The sequence below is a fragment of the Electrophorus electricus genome, chromosome 11, assembly GCF_013358815.1.
Source record: "Electrophorus electricus isolate fEleEle1 chromosome 11, fEleEle1.pri, whole genome shotgun sequence".
NCBI classification, from domain to species: domain Eukaryota; kingdom Metazoa; phylum Chordata; class Actinopteri; order Gymnotiformes; family Gymnotidae; genus Electrophorus; species Electrophorus electricus.
The window spans coordinates 8,323,203-8,344,882 of NC_049545.1; the positions used below are offsets into that span (position 1 = coordinate 8,323,203).

General features: G+C 36.2%; 2 protein-coding genes across 2 annotated transcripts; both read right to left on the reverse strand.

Moving 5' to 3' along the window:
• Window positions 1–4,718: 4,718 nt before the first annotated feature.
• On the reverse strand, window positions 4,719–5,871 carry nkx3.3 (NK3 homeobox 3). The gene is made up of 2 exons (XM_027010734.1): window positions 5,571–5,871; window positions 4,719–5,170 (listed from the first exon to the last, which is right to left on the reverse strand). Exons 1-2 carry the CDS (start codon window positions 5,869–5,871, stop codon window positions 4,719–4,721), a joined length of 753 nt encoding a protein of 250 aa, XP_026866535.1.
• Window positions 5,872–9,063: 3,192 nt separating this feature from the next.
• On the reverse strand, window positions 9,064–11,869 carry nkx2.3 (NK2 homeobox 3). Its single transcript, XM_027010618.2, has 3 exons — window positions 11,789–11,869; window positions 11,254–11,631; window positions 9,064–10,672 (listed from the first exon to the last, which is right to left on the reverse strand). Exons 2-3 carry the CDS (start codon window positions 11,597–11,599, stop codon window positions 10,047–10,049), a joined length of 972 nt encoding a protein of 323 aa, XP_026866419.2. The 5' UTR covers window positions 11,600–11,631; window positions 11,789–11,869; the 3' UTR covers window positions 9,064–10,046.
• Between the last annotated feature and the right edge of the window lie 9,811 nt (window positions 11,870–21,680).

Below are 21,680 nucleotides of genomic sequence, written 5' to 3' on the forward strand. Positions count from 1 at the left end.
TTAGTAACACACATCTCTAGGTTTACATGCTCTGGGTGAGCCAATTTATAAGAATGTGCTGGACTAACCTTGTCTATGACCCTCTCCAGTGCTTTGGGAAACATAAGCTAAATAGATATGTCTTTTAGTTGTATCCCATAGAATCTGCCACAGGGAATAGTAAATGCTGTTCATACACTAGCTAACCAAAAAGGGGAACACATTTCTCTTACCTTTATCCACAGAATTCCTTACTGGATTACAAAACTGGTGAACTGGGAACAGGAATTGAGGGGAACATTCATGATAACACCTTTATTTTGTGGCTATGTTATACAGACCTGAAATTCAACTCACATGCTAGTCTTTATACATTTAATTCTGTGGAAGCAGTCTGCAGTTAAGAAGCCTGGCTCTTCATAGAAAAAAAGTATTCGTGGATTATGGATTCATCATAACTGAGGGGAGTTAATCTCATGTGGTTTTACTGTAAATGTTTACATTCCAACATGCCATGATGTTATCAGCTAATAGTTTCTGGAGCAGGCCAAAGAGTGCTGTGGGTCGGATTATTGGCCAAGCTGGGGATGTAGAGGGGCCTAATGTGGTTGTGAAGACAGGGTCACAGGGAAGCTGTGCTCTCTCCAAACAAAGGTATTAACTACAACCCATTTCCTTCCTCTCTCCTGGCCTTTGTGGGCCCTGTGTGAATGTATTAATGTCTGCTGCCACAGTGCTCTAAGGCTCCTCCTTCGGTCTGTTTGCTGGAACCTGGAAGAAGGCTGACAGGCAGGATTCAGGACTAAGGATCCCAGCAGGCTGGAGAAGACCAATGCATTTCATAAACTTTTCTATCATCTACAGAGGGAGCTAATAGTTACGTTTAATTGTTACGTTTGTTGTTGTTTAAGTTCTATTGTGCACCCATTGTGCCAAGAAAATGTCTTTCAAAAATCCTAAAGTAGCACATCCCACAGATAATAAGGTCTTGGCTTTGGTCTTTTTAAATAAAAGAAGCCATGAGATAGATATGAGAAGATATGAGGGTAGTAAACAGCACTGACTGGACACATAGTTAACTGCACATTGTGTTTGATGCCACTGTCAATGACTAAGAACATCTCTGATATGTTGTTTTGTCATGCAGTCTACCCAAACAGAACCGAATGAGAGAATCCAACCTGTGGGTTGTATCTCTCAAGATGTTTCTTCAACTTATTTTACTTTCCTGTATTGTAACAGAAACATAAAATCTCTAGAGATTATGGTTAGAAGTGTATCTCATAATTGAAGGTATTTAAGGCTGGTTAATATGAACCAGCTAGGTTTTTCTTAAATTGGCAATCCTATGTGTGTTTGTCTGTGCTTGTGTGTGTGTACAGGTACTTGCTTACATGTTCATATGAATGCATTTATAACGTGTAATGGCTGTAAAGTAAGGGAAATGGCATCAAACTTGTTTACTCTGGTTTCCAAATAACCAAAATGCTGTTCTTCTGATTGATCTGAAATGTTTCTATATTATGCTGTTTTGCTCTGTCATAGTACTTCATCATGGTAAAATAACATAATCTCTAATATGGATTGTGGAAAATAAAAGAATATATACATTTTGAAATCAAACAGCAATGAAAATGTAAATGTAAAAATGGCAATGTGATACTGCTATAGGAAGAGTATGGGACTGTTAATTTACATCTGAAAACTGCAATAAAATAAGAAAAAAGCACTGGTAGGCTCTGTGCTGCCATGAAATGTAAGAATGTTAAGTCATTTTGATATTTAAGGCTACTTTTAAAATTATTTTTAATGCACCAAACATACCTCTCTGTCTTTAAAATAGTGTATTTCTGAGTTTATCTTGCAGTGCTTCCTCATATATAATCTGTGAATTTATTTCTGTGTAAAATATACACGTAATATTTGCATTTGGCAATAATAATAATAATAATAATTGTTATTATTACTATTATTATTATTATTATTATTATTATTAGTAGTAGTAGTAGTAGTAGTAGTAGTAGTAGTAGTAGCATCATTTTACTGTCTTTGTTTTAGTAATGGCAAGCCAATACAAGGTTGTCCATTTAAAACTTCACAATATGTAGCTCTGTGAGGAATCATATCTCAAATCCTTTATCTATATGCTTTGGCATGAAATTGTTATTGCCTCAAAATTGCCTGAAATGACTAACTGTGCCCATAATGTTGAATCTATTGTGCACATTTGTATTTGAGACAGTCATCTAGATATAATTTTACACTCTTAGAGGAACTCAGCTTTCACACAAATTTATGTATACATAATTCACTGTAAAATACCAGTCATTACCTGATTATATTTACAATGGCTCAAGTTCAAATGACTCAGATTTACCTTTAAAGGAATTAATTTATTACTAGTGTTGTTATTGTTTGAATATAATGTATGTAATTCTCACATTGAGTCTTATAGAACTTTCCAGTCCAGTATATCGCACATGTGAGCACTGAATTCAAGTTTGTGAGATAGTGGTTAGAGATTAGCACTGTTTTGATTTTATTGAGCTGCAGAGTGCCTTTACCTCATTCCTTTATGAGGGTGTTGTCTCTTCAACAACATATGATTAATGTCTGCTGTCCCTTACTCATCTTTGAGTGTGGAACATTAACATGGTCTATTGACAGTATCTGAATTATGCAGCTGTGTGCAAATGCTGCTTATTGTTTTATATGGGTAATGACAGATTGAATGACCTTTATTTACCTAAAAATATTTATTTCTATTTGTTTTTACTCTCAATTCTTCCTCATTTACTCTGTTTTTCCCATTTTTACATTTTATTTTGTCTAGTTAATGCTATGTTTATTAATCCTAAAAAATAAAACAAACTACTACCGTTTCCTTTTTGCATAGAAACCTATGCCACTTTAGTTCTAGGACTCTAGGACTTCTAGCATTTTTATTTCATGTCAACATTGAAAGTTTCCTACATAGAGCTCAGTTTGATTCATTGTAACCCTGCAACACTGTAAGGCTATTTATTATTATTTGTTGTACATTTAATTTAGAAAACAAAGTTTCAAAACTGGTACACCATATTACATTATTACTTCAAGTCCCCTTTTCAAGTGTTCATAGTCTTTGTGAAGGGTTTTGCTATGTATTGGAGTAAATGTATTAATTATAACTGATTTTATTAATGCAATAAATGTTACTAATCTTATTCGTGTTATGCAATATGACATTCAACTAAATAAATGTTTTTGGACTCTATGTAATGTTTTCTATCTGAGAAAGAGCCTTAATGTTTTGTATATTTCGAAAGAGTCATAAGAGCGTATAAATACCCAAATTATATGAATTTGGATTTTTGGTGTACCCCACCTTATAATACATAATTATGTTGCTATAGTAACTTATTATACTGATAAACGACAACCAAGAACTCATTTCTATCAATTTAAAACAATTAGAAACGATCCAGATTGTACACACATTTTTAAAAAACAAAGTTAATTTATTTATCTGCCTATTTACTAAATGTTGTTATGCTATTTATTTTGAGCATTGTTTATACCCCGAATTATTCCCCCACTTCATAACTCGAAATGTTCCCCATCTTATACCCAAGAATCCTAATGTTATATTTGAAACTAGGAATTTAAAGTTAGTTATAATCAGCTGTAATTATCTGAATTTGTGGCAATATCCTATTTCTTTCTAAATTTATTTTACTTTTTTTATTTTGCATTTTTCTTGTAAACCTAAACAAATTTATATCTTCGACGTATGGATGTAGGCCTACATGGCTTATTAGACTAGGTCAGGCCTCTAATTAATCCATCAGTTCAATCAGAAACTACAGACGCTATTTTTTAACATCTAGCACATTTAACTGTGACTTCAAAATAAACAAACTCATTCAAATTACCGTAAGCCTCGATTTTATTGTTAACACCAATCACGCAAATACGATTATGCACATTTGTAGTTGTAGCTTCGCTTTAGTGTGTGCACTAGAATTCTAATTAATCGAGCTCACTGTCAGGAAGTTGTGTTTGGCCCAACAAACTCTTTAGACGTCACCATTTATTAAATTTTTAGGCTGTGTCATCACTGAACCTGGTTATCCAGGCCGACAGTAAGTCTATTACTTTCGGTTACTTTAAGCACTGCGTTTTAGAACCAAAACTGCCCACAATATATTTTACCACCCATCTCTCAATAAACTCATGAAAAGTAGCATATCACTTTATTTCTCAAGTGTTATAAGCATTTTGAAATTAATTTCACGTTTAAACTGATATGGTATTAATTTGGTCTTAGGCTTCCTTAAATGTAGGTTGCTTCGCCAAAATCAGGCCTAAATAAATTAATTCGAACCGTGAGCGAGAGCATTTGCTGTCCAGTTTCAGTTGTTAGGTTTGTGATAGGCTGCTTTTAAAGTGTTCATAGTGTATGGCCTGTTACATGCGATTATAACAGTAGTTTAACTCTTATTTATTTCTTAAATTCACTTGTGTTTGTTTGCGTAATTGTAATCAGAAAAAACAACGCCATCATTCAAGGTAATTATTTCTACAGAGTATTCCTAACCAGTTAGCCTAGTTTACATACCGCATATGAAAACACCGCACCATAGTACTCACTGATGTGCGCGCTGTTATACGTCTTCCTTATGAATCCAAATAACACTTTAGCAATTAAACATTTTCTTGCGACCACTGTCATTCAACAAGAAACAGGAATTCAACTGTCAGTACAAACCCCCATTTAACGTGGAATTCGACAGCCAAGGCTGTATACAGTACAAGTAAGGGCAATATTGATATGACTGATGTAAAGGAAGAAAATGCGGCGTGGCCAAGTCTTCAGCTCTGTATTGCTTCTGGTCATTCTTTACGAGGACTCTCACAGCAACCCTCTTCGCTAGTGTAGACGTAGAGGTTGCAGCAAGCTCAGCTGCAATTTGTCGTCGTTTAGTTTTATATCTCCTGTTTTGAAACCAAATCTTCACCTGTGTCTCCGTCAGTTTCAGAGCGCCTGCTAAGTCCGCGCGCTCCGGTCCGGACAAGTACCGCTGCAGGTTAAATCGCCTCTCCAGTTCATAGACCTGCGCATGCGAGAAGGCAGCACGAGACCTTTTCTTGCTGGATTTAGGGTGACGATCTACAAAGTTACAGCTCTCCACATTCTCTCGGTCAATGACTGGCAGTTGCATGTTGAGTTCTGTATAGAAATGGATAAAGTGATTAAGCGCTCTAAATTGTTCCACTCATAGAATATATTTAATGTGTTTATTGCCTAATTGCATAGATGAGGCTACGGCACATCTATTATTTTCCACCCTCAAAGTCAAATCAAACACATTTCGATTGTATGTGTTCATGTAGAATCAAAAATAATTTCCGAAAATGAAAAACACCGACACATTGTTCCACCTTAATTTATAGAAAAGGCTGTAGCCTAACCAAACACTTGTTTGCACTATGCGGATAGCAGCTACAAAACATGAGAACTTCCTACGCATTCTATAATGCTGACTTGCCTACATCAAATCATTATATTTGACTGACCATTTACATATCATAAGTTTCTCAAGTCTTACTTTGTCGGTTTCCTTGATGTGAGGACTCTTCTCCAGTATATTCCTCTTCGCAAGACTGTCGGTCTGATGTTGAATCAACATCAAGGACGCAAGGAACAGTCCGACCATTCCCACGAACGATGCCCTTACCTCTCCCATCCTCATTACTGTCCTCAGACTGCATTGAACATCTTATTCCATCTGACTTTTCGAGGAGCTTTGAATTCGTAAATTCGTCGGCATAATCCCGGGACACAATATTTTTTTCAGTCCCTCGACTCAAAATGTTATGAATTAAGAACGAGGTCTGGTAGCCCGCCATTTACAACATTTATATAACCTTTGTGTACCCTCAAAAATGTGTACCCTCTTAAGAATTGTCCACACTGTGAAAACTTGATGCGTATAAGCTAGGTCTTCTTTTACTGCTTTAAAGAACTAACCTCGTCTTTCACGGGAAGGATTGTCTTTCAATTTAAGTTTGGTTTAATTGCGGTGAAACTCCTTCTGGTCCAATCAACAAGCAATGTGTCAGAAAATGTCATGTCTGCATTAACACTCTCTACTTCTTACAAACGCTTTGCCAATTGGCTTACTGTGCCGCTTTGCTCCGCCCACCCCCCCCCCCCCCCCCTTGCTTTGAGAGGTTCTACAAGTACTTAATTAAAGTCGTCCGTAAATTCTATTTAGTTGTACTTAATTTCGCTGTGACAAGACTGTGTCCGTACTTTAAATGCAAATTGACTTGATGCAGAAGTGGATATTAGGAACGCAATGATAGCATTCTCCAGTTCAACAGAGGCTTTTATTTAATATAATGATTTTATTTACTTATTGTCGACAGAGCTGGCGTAGGTATGTTAAGCTCCTGATTTATGGTTGGTATGTTTCCACGCTTTCTTATCTTGCTACGTTAGTAATTGTGATAATGTCCTAAGCTCTCTGTAACCTTGGACAGTAAGGTTGTAATACACCATAGTCAGCAGTCAAGGTTTGGCAATGGGTTGCTTCAACATAGGCTTCCTTGTTTTCTGTGTAAGATACACCGCACTCTAGTAGTGTACAGAAATCTTAGCTACTTGTCATCTTAGCTACTTCATCAAAACTCTCTCTCTCTCTCTCTCTCTCACACACGCACACACACACACACACACACACACACACACACACACACACACACACACACACACACACACACACACACACACACAAACAAACAAACCAAAAAAGTGACGATTTTAGTATCCACTAAGGAATTTCGTATCCAATAATCATTTTAATATCCACTTTTCTGGTATTTGTATCCATCAATGAAATGTACACCCATGTTTATACCACTAAAAACATTAGACAGCAGTGACAAAAGCTATTAAAATTACACTAATAGTCTTATAAGGCCCAATTAATTGGAGAGCACATAAACAATAATTTTCTTCTTTCTTATCAAATGAGGATTACAGTTTTTAGCATATAAAGATGATACTTGCTCCTGACGTTCATACATTGCAATATGTTATTACAATTGTGTGGTTCTTGATTTAATTAGCAACAACAACGACGTCGTTGTATTTAGATTGTTATTAACTATTAGGCTATTTCTTATCATTAGTGTTTGGTTTCGAGTGATGGCTTTGATCTAGCTACACTTTAATTTATGGAAGCTAAGTAACATTCTGATTTATTATTGTTGTCCTTGTTATTATTGTTTCTATAACTGAAAACAGTTCTGTTCATTAATAAGGTCTCCTCTACTAGTCACTAACGAGATTTTCTATTATTTTTTAGCGAACTGTCTGGGCCAGTGTGAACAAAAAAAAAAAACACTCATTCAGGCTTTTGGGAAATAAGATTTCAGCACCACCATGTGGAATTTTAACATATGGCAATTTTGTGTCATGCCATCTTTATCAGATAGGGGGCACTATATATATATGAACAAACGTAAACTTAGCAATCGGCGGACGCTGTAATGAAATTACCATTATTATAGAGTAGCATAACAACAGATGGACTGTATTCTCTAAATTTACACGTACAAGGTATCTGTCTAATATTCTGAATGAACAGCCGGTTGTAATAAATCAGTATCGCACCGATTAAATTATTGTAATCTATGCGGTTTTATTAACTTCTGTCTACAAGGGAGAGGCGTAAGCACACCAAGTTCTTGTTATAAGTTCTTAATATCTATGCAATTACGGGTGTGTAGTTTCATTCGGGTTTCTTTGAAAATTATATAATTAAGATACGTTTTTTTTTATTTCGTTTGACTATTTATACATTAAGACAACATCTAGCCTACAAATCAAATTGATTCTGCATTTTATTTTAAACACCGTGAAATTAATGTGATGCTTGTCTTCTGCTTGCAATCCCACCAGAACCTATAATGCTAAATAAACACTGCTCTGGGCGTGTTTAGGGCAAGTAGGCCTTATCACCATATTGGGGCTTCTGACTGTTTCTTCTGTTTACACACTAAAACATGTAGGTTTAGAGGTGTAGACAATAATTTGTATTACATGGCTATTTGTATCCTATGTTTAAAATGCTGACGGAATTTAGTAATAGACCTGTTACCACATTCAGCAAATTACACATGTCATGGAGACTAAAGGCTTAGGCAGTGCATTTTATTCTTACTCCGATAAAATTTGTTTAATTGTTTTCGACATATCTGTAAGATGCCAAAAATCTTCCCAAAATGGTTTTTGGTCTTGATTTCCCAGGAAACATGGGGAAGGGACACTATAACCACACAATCCTGATGGAAAAGCTTCCATATGTTCTATAGATACAAATCACAGTTCTAGCACTTAGTAAGTATGCTGTGTCAATGCGCGTTGGCCAAACCGCGTCCTGAGGCATCGCCACTCTGTCGCCAGCACTATTTACATTGAAGTGTCTGGTCCACTTATCCTGACACCAGGTATGTCCTACCGGTAGTGCAGTAGTCAGAAGAAGTGGTCATCCTTGCTATCAGCGGAGACAAAACCTGTTTGACGCTTTGTTTAGATTACTATTAATCTCCATTAAAAGCGTCTGCAACGGCAAATCTCTGCAGGTTCTGCGGTATAAACTCAAAGCAGGGCTATAAAAGCCTGCCACGTTGTACTTAAGCACACCACATCTTCTACTGGAGGGTTTGCCAGTGTAGTTTGAAATTAATCCGTACAAGCGTTAAGTGTGGACAACGCAGTTTATGAAAATGACTTAAACTTTCGTCAGACAAATGAATCTTATATATATATATATATATATATATATATATATATATATATATATATATATATATATATATATATATATATATATATATATACACCGATTTAAATTAGCATGTCGGTTAAGTAATTTCACAATTTTAGCAGTGACAATACTAAACCACCCTACAATAATCTCTTTAATTAGGCCAGCTACAGCACAAAGCTCCAACTGAGTCTTGTTGAATTACCTAACTCATATTAATGTCCACTCCTTATGACTCTTGAAGTTCCCCGTTTGGCTTCTGGTTTTCGTCAACAAGCATAGTGTGTCTGGCCTCCCTCAACATAAATAGCCTACACCAACAATTGCTTTCATACTTGTTTTGGGAAAATGTGAACGAATGAGTACTTCAAATATATCTGAAATATCGTTTGCTTCATTTAATTATAGATCAAACTGAATATCCTGACTTTATTTTATAACTGTTGTCATGCAAAGTAAAGGCAAGAAACATAAAATGTTATTTTTTATAAAACAAAATAACCGAAAGAGGAAGCGCACAGAAGGGTTATCAGACATTAAACACTGACTCAGACTCAGTATAAGGATCTTAGCGTTCCTTCAGTTACCCACTTATATCCCCGCAAAGGATTAAGATGGTGGGGGAGGTTAATACTGATTCAGTGTGCATTAGATGATCGTTTTGGCTACATACTAATTTTAATGCATATTTTGATACATATAGAACATATCATTATGAATTCAACAGACCTAGAATTTTGCTTTTTTTTTTTTTTTTGCTAATTCCATTATTTTTCACCTTTCCCCATTTCCCTAGGCATAACACACATCTAAATTTAAAAAATCGAAGCAACAATAACATAAACACTAGACACAGGATGACTTGCACTGTACGCAAGAAGCCAACAATATAATTCCCACTTTCTTGACGCATAAATAGCTTTTTCATAGGTATATGGGTACCATAACCTCTATTCAAATGTTATTCAAGATTTGGTCCAACGCAGAGTAGCGTTGTCTGCAATTTTGCAATGTTTTGAGATGTCTGCGCTTTAACAACTTTATGTTCAATAAACATTTTCAACAGAAAACAACTTAATTTACATGCACTCAGCAGTTGTACTTTTGTTGCGCAAAATTGTAAAGTGTCCAATACTGTTACTCTGTTGGTTGATACCTTTACTTATAACAAAATATCTAAAATGGGCTGCCATTAGTGTCAAGCTTGTTATTTGTGTAGTGTACAGGTGGGTAGCGATTTTCCATGCACTACCATGCACGGATACCCTGCAAAGTTCCTTGGCATGGTGAAACTGATGTCCCTTGCGATGACTGGGGCTGGGAGTGAGATCCGAGATTGTTGAGACTCATGGTCATTAATGGATTGGCGGCTGTGTTTGTTGAAAGAGTTGGGAGACTTGGATATGTGCAGTTGTAGGCGTTTGTATATGCAGCATTATTATAAGTTGAATACCCATTGTAACTGTATGGGTTGTGCCCGACAGCATAGGTAGCGTTGTAATTTTGCGATCCAGATAAACAAGGTTTGCCATCCCGGACTAAAACTGGAACTGCCACTCGTCTCGGTGGCGGTGGGTGATGATGCCCTGCCATCTCCAGTGTTTTATCTTGCCGCTGCCGTTTGCACTTGTATCTTCGGTTTTGAAACCAGATTTTGACCTGCGTTGATGTAAGTTTCAGGGTACTAGCCAAATGTTCTCTCTCAGGAGCCGACAAGTATCGCTGCTGCTTGAAGCGCCTCTCCAGCTCGAAGACCTGCGCTTGAGAGAAGAGAACTCGCGGTTTCCTTCTGGTTCTCTGTCTCTGAGCTCTTTCTGTATCTGAATGGATCTCAGCTTCGCATTCCGTGGAACGGAGGGCAGCGCCGCAGCTTTCTAAAACACGATAAGGGAATATATATATATATATATATATATATATATATATATATATATATATATATATATATATATATATATATATATATATATATATAAATAAAGAAAAGATGACACAGTGAGAACATATTGCTATAGAAACATGCCTACACATACCTGGAGTGTATCTAAACATTTGGAGCATGCTGACATTTTTTTATACTATATTCTTTTCTGGAACAAAAAAAGTTACCTTCAAAAATTATTTCTGTAATTTTAACTTTAATGTACACATATTCATATATAATTCCAAACCCATTTAACATAGGACAGTTGTAGCAATTTTTTCCTGTAATTATTTGTCCCCGTTAAGCTTATATTTGACATAAAAAAATAATTCTCAAATTTTTATAAATCAAATTACACTGAATTAAACTAATATTTCCAACATAATTAGGCTACAGGCACTTCAGGTTTTACTTCATGCATTTATTTACGTAATGGAGCCTACTTTTATCCTTTGGACAACTTTATACAGCAGTTTTCTTTTATCAATTTCTCCGGCACATTCAAAAAAGTATAAAGTGCAAATTACTTACTGGATTCCTGGTCTTCCAGATCTTCCTCTAATTTGGGGTCGACATGTCCCAAAGCGGAATGAACAAATATCGGTGGAGAAAGACTACTTTCTACCAAGCTGTCCTGCACAGAGAGCGAGTTCAGAAAAGACATCCTGTCCTCACTATCCGAGAAACTAGGGCTGTCTCCACCGCCGAGCAAGCAAGATGGTGGTGTCTGAAAACGTTGCTGCAAGTCCGGGTGCAAGTGTGTTTGCTGATGCGCTGGATGTAGAGATTGGCTGTGCAGGTGGTGAGATTGCTGCTCCAATTTCAATATATCCTTGACAGAAAATGGGGTTGACATTACTGGGCTTGGAAGCATCATGGGGCTCTTTTCAATGACATCTAGAAAATTAACTGAAGAAGTGGCGGCCGTGAGCATTAACTCTTGTTAAAGAAATATGTATAGGCCTATATATATATATATATATATATATATATATATATATATATATATATATATATATATATATATATATATATTCAGATAGCCAACGATTTCATATAAACATACCCAATGTGTCGATTAATCTTCCATTTTCGGAAAGGAATGACACATAATCATGCAGAACGCCAGTCGCCTCGTGACAGCATTGAGCCTTGAACCGTTGTGTTTTGCTGAAGTCCGGGAAGACAAGGCATTGCTTCGTCCCGGTGATGTCATGCTATCGGGGCGGGATAAAGCTGGAGGAGTGACGAGCTATGTTCCCCTAATCCGAACCACCTAGCTCCTATTTTATTTGCTCTATTTGACCACGAGTGTTTCGCCTTTGACCACATCATTAAACGATATATAACAATATATGCATAACGTAGCGTAAAGTTATATTTGGTTAACTTACACATGGTGGCTATAGGGCTGCTGTTAATAGAAAGCTGACGTTGTGTCTCGTTATACCGCTAACCGACTCTTATTTTGTCATGTGTAAAAAAAAAAAAAAAGCATAGGCTGTGTGTGTTGCTCTTTAATATTTTCTGTAGTTTTCAAGTTTGAGAAATGGTGGAATTTATAGTGTTTTATATGTGGACATATGCCTACTTGCTTTAGGTGAAAATATAAGACAATCATTCTTATTTTCAAGCGACTCAAGCGAAGAGTTAAACACCCTACCATTTTGATGCTCATAACCACGATAGGGCAAAAAAAACAAAGTTTCTTTTACTACACAAACTGACTTTTATGACTCCTTACTGAGAAGTGGACGCTTAAACATGACCTTTAGTGGTAATCAACCACAAAATGTCTTCCAAAAGAGTTTAGATAACACATCTGGAGCAAGCAAACTTGTATGCCTCATTTTTGAGTAATCAGCTGTGTGTGTGTGTGTGTGTGTGTGTGTGTGTGTGTGTGTGTGTGTGTGTGTGTGTTGTACGCACCAGTGCGTGCGAGTGTATGTTCGGGGGTATTTCCATTTTTAGAAAATGTAAAGTATGTCTAGTAAAGTTAGATGAGGAGGAACCTTTTATTTGGCAATCAGACTTCAGCTTTTGAAGTACGCTCAAAGAAACGTTACAATACTGAAATGTTTGCATGTTTTTTGTATGAATATAATGATCCAATAGAAATGGATTTGCGTCCAATTTTGGCATTTAGCAATACAATTTGTACTTTTCCAAAATACTAAACTTGAATGGTATTTTAGTATTTGGGACGGTTTTAGACACCTATATGCACAGTAGGCATCGATATGCGCACCAGACAGCTCGAGCGATCAAAACATACTTTCTTTTTTTATTATTATTTTTGCTGCTTTTCTTGTGCTTCGATATTTATTTATTTGTTTAAGATACTTCACTTAATAAACTGGTTTAATTTATTTTAGGAACGTATTTATTCATGTTTCGCACATAAATATAAATTAAATGATTATTATGCGCTGCATATCTCGTAAAAGGACATATCGAAGATCATTCGTATTTTTAAATACGTTTCACACAGTCGTCCAATTGTGCAATTAAAACAAAAAAAAAATCGTATTGATTATTCAAACAGTTCTAGTCTTTCCAAACGAATAGCCAGTTTTATACCATATTGTTTTAAATTATATTTATTTTTGTTAATTGATAATAACCTATACATGTCCACAAGTTTGGAAACAACCAACCTGTCTCTTACGCAAGGATGCGCAACTCATTTCTATGTTGCTGTCATACGTGTCCCTACCCCGGCGCCAGTGACCAAAGCCTGGTTCCAGCTAAAAGGTAGAGGAAAGAAAGGGGAGAGAGTAGGACAAGATAATCTCATCCGTTAGCAGTCAACAGTGTTGTTTAGATTAGGCTGATGTCTTCCCGTCAGAAGATAAATGTACCAAAATGGCCCACGAAAGTGAGCCGTAAAAATGGAAGAGTTACGCTTTTCCCAAAGTTAACAATTACGGAGACATTTATCAGGGACAATCTTTAAATGGTAGAGCGAGTATTACACTGATGTCTATCTTTTAACGCTACGATGATTTTAGGAAACGGGTCTCAGGCTTAACACCTTTCAACAATATCTGTTTTAGCAAAAACCTGTTTAGAATTTGCCATCCTGATGTGTAAGGATTATGTGTAACAATTTCAGGCTAACATACTGTTTCAAATGGCCATTAGGCTATTTCTTGCATTTTGTCCACGTACATCCTATACGTTATCTCGTTTGCTCTGAAAGTTTCACCAGCACCAATGTATCTCTCTGAGTCGCGGTTTCTAAAAAATGCCCACCATCCATCATGATAAAGCCAGAAGTGCTGACACTGTGTAAAGAGGATAAACGGCGTAAAATGTCTTACAGAGCATAGCATATGTACATTTGATTTTACTAGCCCCACACCATTTGCTATTTTTGAGATTTTAACAACTGGTAACAGTTGAATGCAAGGTTCTAATCCTTCAGATCTGTTTAGAAGAAAAGAAAATCACTAAACCGGCGTGAGCTGATTGTATAAACTCAGTTAATAGTTAATAGACGTTTCATTAGTCTGATCCACGGATTTGCTCACTAGCTACCATGTCAGTGTACCACATGTATTTCTCTATTCAGAGATTCCGTTTCCCTCATACGTTGCTATATTTTGCTAATGTTTTGCCTGCTCTTGAGTTGGACGCTAATGGCGCCGTTAGGTTTGGTTAGTCCCACTGAACCAAAATATTTCGCTGACCGAGAAGGATCATGCCTGCTCATACTCTTGTCTTAAACACAGATCATGTAAATCAATTTACATTTAATACTGTAATAAAAAATAAGCTTATAACTAACAAAAACGCATATATAAAAAATAATGTTATGTAAATTTGAGTTATGCCCCTAGGTATAGAGGAAATGCCACAGGCTACTTGTAAATCGCATATTTGTATGCAAATATTATTGATCAATACAAATTAAGGAAAAAAAGAAGAAAAGCCCTAACACATCAAACCAGAAATTATTTAATTTGTTTAATCTGCTTCTCATAATAGGGCATTTCCTTAGCCCCCTATGCGCTTGATTTATTTTAAGTCATGTTTATGAGTTTAAGGCAAATGTCATATATTTTCATTGTACCAAAGCATGTCAGTTGGTTATTACTGTGTAAAAGGGAAACTACGTTTTGTTATTGTTTTTGTCCCGAAGTTCATATCACTCATGCATTATACAGTTAATTTCTAATCAGTTTGTGATAATCTCTTTCCAGCAAACTATTGTTATTTCGCCTGCAACACACATATAATTTCATATTGGCATTATCCTGCCTTTTATATCTCAGTGTTTTAAAACAATCTCTGTTTAAGCATGACTTCTTTTTATTTGGATTGAGACGTCTGAAATTATTACTGTATCGTATATTTACCTGCATAATAGTCGTTGGGCTAGTCTCTTTTAACACCAAATACATTTATTCAAGTTTATAGAAATGGCAGCGGGGGATGGGTAGCAGCTGTGGTAGCTGGTACTGTGATATTTTATTAGCCACTAACCACTATTATATTGCTGAAGTTTTGTGAAGTACAAAATCAAATATCTTAAATGGATGTATTAGGAATTGTCACTTACATGTTGTGGTGCACATAGATTTTCTGAAGTAAAAAGGTTCTGACATATTTATATTTGTTGTAATATAGTAAATCAAACAACACTACATTCCCAATCACTTTAGCTTTAGCTGCATCTCCTTCCTCAATGAATCTGAAAGAAATGACAGCAATGGTTGCGTGCCAGTACCAGTCTGGACAAAAACAGACTTTAAATCCATGTTTACGTGAAGGAAGAGTCTGTTTCCTGGACCTAACAAAACCCAGGCCTAAGCACTATGACAGTGAACTGGTCATCAGAGGGAGGGAGAGGCCAATAGATCATCTTCCTCAGCACCCAGACTGAAGCTGGCCTGGATAGGTGTAGGAAGTAGATCGCGGGCCCAGAGCTAGTTGGTTCAAGTGGGAATCAAAGTTTATACTTTTGTGCCTAATTTTGAACTGCATTAGTCTGAAGAAAAATCAAATACAGCAAGCCATAAAACAAACCCTACACTGCACCTTTCACTTTTTCACTTTGAATAGAAAAGGCCCACCAGAATATCTGGCTACTTGTTCCTTGGAGCCTTCCAGAATGTGTTTCATAGGCAGCACTTATAATTAATTACATTCCACAGAGATTTTATGATATCTCAGGACCAGATCAGCATGGCAAAAAAGTTAATTCTGTTATTGGTCATTCAAATGAATGTCCCCTTATTGTACCAAGTTGAGATTTAGCCAACCTCCATCAGACAGACAGTGACACTGCAGTAACTAGGATTCAAGGATGATCATAATCAAGTCAGTAACATTTTTTTAGTCAACCAAATCTTTGCACAATCTAGAGGGATTTCCTGCCTTCTTTCACAAGCACAGAATGCAACCAGTAAGAATAACTTCACTACATTCTACAAAGAAATTATGGCCACATTATGCCTACACTTCACTTGTAGTCATGTTAACTGGATTTGTCGAGACTACAGAGATCCTATATTGGCAAACAGAACCTCTGTTTGATGGTTTGGACAGAGCTAACATTTTGCCAAACAAGGTTTGCCTAAGGACACTGAAATTGTTCAACGCTGAGATATTTCTTGCCATGACGTAGATAATATAGATGCCAAATAAAATTTTTAATGATGTGATATGCATCATTATTCTTAACTAAGGCATGTACATATATGGCTTAAGAAGAGGTCTCATTGCTGCAGTGCTCCCATTACTTTCAGATGAATAGAAAATAGCGTTTGTATATGTGATATATGAAGTGGCAGGGATGGTTGGCATGGAAGAGCTGGTATTTAACAAATGAAACACTAAGTACTTCAATACCCTTAGAACAAGTAACTGATCAAGAAAGTTGGCTATTAGTAAACTTTATTATGCTCAACTCATTGGTTTTGTGGGGGTTAGTTGAGATAAAGCATTTGTAATGATTGCTCATTTCTTGTTTTGTAGTGCATATGTCATGAATGTACATACTTAGTGGAAATCAAACTCTCAAGCACTTCCTTTGCTAATGTTGACAATATAACAGTTCAGCTATAAAATATGATTGATGAGAGAATGAATGAGAATAGGTTTATGTAGGATACAATTTAATGGCTTAGTGACCAGTGACAATATACTAATGTGTAGTATGTAATGTAATGGATCTATGTAAATTTGAAAGAGCTGATTTATGATTGTTTTCAAGATCCTCTCTATATTCCCCCTACCTCCAGAATCATAAGCTAATGAGTGTAATGATACTTGCAATGGTACTTGCTGAGCCCGGTTTTCAGGCCAGGCAGAAAGCTCACCATATATACAGCATGCATATCTAAGGAGCTGCAGAACCCCCCAGGTCCCGGAAGGTGAGCCTTATCAGCTGCTGCTTGGAGGCTGTTTGCATCGGCTGGGCCCTGAGACCTCGCTTGCACCATTGTGCCTGTGACCCAGTCGGGTGACTGATGGCCTTGCCTCTGCCTCAGACAGGGAGGAAAGCAGGAGGCGAGCCAAAGGCCTGGGAGTGGACCCCACTGCAGCACCAGACATTTTCTGTCACAGTGGAGCTCTGTGCTGGGGAGGTCTGGGCTGAAAGACCACTGACGGAAGTCAGGCCAACAGAGATCCACAGTCCCTGCCCCCCTCATGGGACTAATAAATTAGACAGCTGTATTTCTCCCCAGACGGCCTTAACCTTGCAGGTGTGTGTTTGTATATATGTGTTGCAAATTAGGGACTGTTAAGGCCATAATGTGTGTGACCTATGTCTTGGGGAATGTGGTGTAAGAGGAAGTGTGTAACCTAAATATTCTCATCCTTTCTATTGGCACAGATGGGGAAGGATAAAGATATAATGGTACAACACAGCTACTGTGCATTAGGTAGGATGTGAAAGACTAGATTTCCTCTAGTTTCATTTAAATGTTCCTGGGGATGGAGCTGTGAAAAGATGTGAAAATAAAATGGGAAAGGTTGTACTGAGTTCATCCAACCACTGGAATGTCCACAGTTTACTAAGTTTGTCTCTGAAACAATAATATAATTAATTTCATTTGGATTTATATGTTGTTCATGTGAGCACACACACCACATGACCTCCCACAGGGTAAACATGTTGCGGGCAGAGAGCCTGCCTTGCTCTAAGCAGCCAGTGTGGCGTCTCCCATCAAAATGACAATTTGTTTTCATTAAGCCCCGAGTTCCCATTCATACTTCGTCATATCTGTAAATAAATGCATCTATATTTTTTGTTCCTACATTTCCTTGTGATTTGAGTTTGGCAAGGCAATTAGGAATGTTTTTTTTTTCCTGAGCAAACTTGGGAAATGTAGAATATCGATCAAGCTCAGAGAGCCCTGGGAATCTTTTAGCATCAAGGAGGAAACTGAGAGGACTGCCAACATGACTCAAACATTTCATTTTAGATTTTTATCTTAGATATTTTGACCTTTAAAATAAATGTCCTTTGATTGAATTGCTAATTACTCAAGAAGAAAAAAAAGAAAAAGAAAAAGAAGGAAAAAAGAAATGCCACTTTGTCAGAGTTTAGGACAAAAAGATGTGCTCTCAGGAGAATTCATAGCCTGCATGTAGGGGCTTGCAATATGCCATTGAAAAACGTGTTAGGCATATTGAATTAAATGGATTTCTTCTAGTCCTATGATTCTACAAACTCTTACAGAATAATCATGTATGCTCTATTTAGGAAATCTTTGTAATCTACAACTAATTTATCACAGAGAGCTTTGTAAATATTTGGGTGATTATACTTTTGAATACCTTCTGTTGCTATTACTAATACATAAACATTAGTGAAGTATTTAAAGACCAAATTATGAGGAATTTAAACAAATAATTTGTAAAGAGAGTAAAGTTCAGGAAATTCCAGTCCAAACAACTTGTAATGAGAATAAAGAAGGTCTAATGCTACCAACAAAGGTGTTTTGGCACTATTACTGACATGTTCACTTTATGTAATAACTAGCTATTCATACTACTAAAATTTGCATCTGACTGGGTACATAATATGTCAACCTGGTTCTCATGCAGTCTCTATTTATTTTATATACACAACATAAATTTAACATGAGAGAAGAACTGAGATATTGAGAAACAGCTTGTGAATTTGTTGAATTGTGTGAAACAGGTTTTAACACATAATGGTTTATATTATCTCTGTTGATATTATGACATTTTCTGGCAAGTATGAATTAAGCCAATGCTTGTGTGAGAGTTCTTACTTGTCTGTTTATTTATTTCTTTCAGTAAGATGTAAACCAATTAGTAGGAGTAGACTGGTAGACATGAGGTTACATTTCCTTCCATTGTTTAAAATGGCCATATCTAAATGTAGTGCAGGTCTCTGATGTCATGGACCAACCAAACACAATATCAATCAAGTTTGTGTAGAATATGGAATAATATATGGTTCTCCATATTTCTTCTTTTAGTAAATGGCATACTCATTATATCTTATGGTGAACCCAATATCAGTTTTATCCTCTTTAACTCCAGACTTATTGTTTAGTTATTAATCTTCCGGTGTATTTATAGTACCTACTATGAAATATTCAGTATTAAAATTAAAGAGCATTAAAGCATGGAGGCTATGTAGTTACAAGAATGGAGGGTATGATGGAGTGTTTGTAGTTACAAGAGTGAAGATTGAGATTATGGACACTGAAGTGAAAAAAGTACAAATAAATTCTAATTCAACACTATGAAAATTATTTTGTCTTTTTGGTATTATAACTTTTACTGTTCTCGCAAGTCATAGCAGTGTTGTTTACATAACAAATATAATGATGTATATAAATTTATATCAACAAATATAATACAACAAATAATATTCTATATTGTGTTAATTTATTTGCAGTTTAACAGATTATGGCAATCAGATTAAGTTTCTTTATCCTTTGGGGGATTCAGATAGACTCATATACTTTTTCAGAATAACCCAGTTTTTTTCCACCATGTTTTTAGCCTGTCACTTTTCTAAAATGATGCTTTAATGTGGACTTCTTGTAACAGAACAGCTGCTTTTATTTGCTTTTTTAATTCTTTGAACCTGCTCTACTGACCATGCCTCCACCCTGCTGTTCTCACTTCGCTTTGTTAATGACATGACGGTGGGCCCATAGGCGTATGCCACATAACTTAGAGGAGTGCAGAGTAAAAAAACTCTGCTCTATCCATTCCAGGTTTCACTCTGTCTGGTCCCTAAGGCCGAATTGATGACACTTTCAGTGGAAAGCCAAACAACCAACATGGAGTTGAAAAGGTAGCCACTCAGTAAGACTCACTGACCCATGGACGAAAGGCTAATGTAACACGTGAACAACACGGGAAGGTCCCTGCCTAGAATGTACTCCTGTGTATATGTTTGGTATGAATGGCTGCCTTCCTTCATCGTCTGTGATTGTTTTGAAGCAATGTAAACTTGTGAAATTCTAACTAGTAAGCACAGTACTATTCTGTGTAAATACTGTTGAAGACCTAAAAAGATCTAAAATGGAATTGAAGAAAATGTTTTATGTTTACACCAATTACTAAATATAACATGCATTTTCCAAACCTTTTAAAAGAAATTTAGCAAATATGTAGATGTTATGGATAAAAAATACAGAAATCTGAAAGCAACGTATTAAAATATTGATTGGTATTTTTTAAACTGAATTCTGTGTGGCCCTTTGATGTCACATTGACTCAACCTGCTGGCTGCTAGTGTGACTGAAGCAGAAAGCAATTTACCAGGAGGCATATATGTCAAACCTGTCCTGTGATCAATCACTTTCTGTCAATCAGTCAGTCAGTCTCTCTCTCTCTCTCTCTCTCTCTCTCTCTCTCTTTCTCTCTAGGCCCATAGACCAGTGTTGGAACCTCCAAATCCTATAATTACATAGCTGACAGGTAGCACACTGGTAAGATAGCCTAACTGAGATGGGAAGAATGCAAACATCTCTTGTAGGAAACTGCAAGATAGGGGGAGAGAAGGGTACACTGCAGGTGCAGCTGAAACCCCTCTTTCACTCTGGATATATGCCTGGGGGTCTGGACTATGCCAAAGCTCAATCACACAGAGAGACTGATCTAGAAATAGTTCTCCTAGGTAAAATGCTCTTTATGTAATAAACCTAGATTATTTCATTTTGGTCAAGGTTTGTCCACAAAATATTGTAAATGTAAATTTCAGCTATTGCATTTGAACATCTCAGTGGAATTTATTCAGAATGTATTAAATATAACCCTTGTTTATTAAAACCTATAGTAGTTACCAAACCCCTAAAGTTGACAGTAAATGAGACATTTTTTGCAGCCTAGCCTGGCTGATGAAAAAGAATTTTCCATCAGTAACATGAATCAGAAAATTGTTAGAGGCTATCATGCTGTATGAAAGATATGACACCATATTTGCTATAAATTATTGCTCCACAATCACTAATACAGAATAATAACTTTTTGTCTGGAAAGTTTTCTTTCAACTCTCAAAGTTTTATTTCTGTAAACAAAAAAAGAAAAAAAAAAAAATCCTAGTTTTGGTTTATAGGCCTAATTTTAGTTTTTCAATGTGCATAGAAACAGACAATGCCAATGGTGTTATCACAAAATTTGCTGTAATCTACACACTTACAGGATTACTACTCAATAATAAAACCCTTATTTGTTGGTGCTCTCTTCAAATAATGATATTGTAGTTAAAATTAGCCAGTTAATTAAGATACTAACAGGCAATTCTATGAATTTATTAATTCTGTTTTTTAAGTGGCTGTCTACACCTGAATTTGACATTGAAACTAAAGGGTAATTTTCAGTCATGAAAAAATAATAGTCTTTAGGATTTCAGTTCTTACAGTGCTATACATTGTAAGTCTGATATAAGATGTTGCAGTCAAGTTTCAGTAAATGCCTATAGAGCCATCTTGTGGTCAGGTTTTTCATAGCAAGTG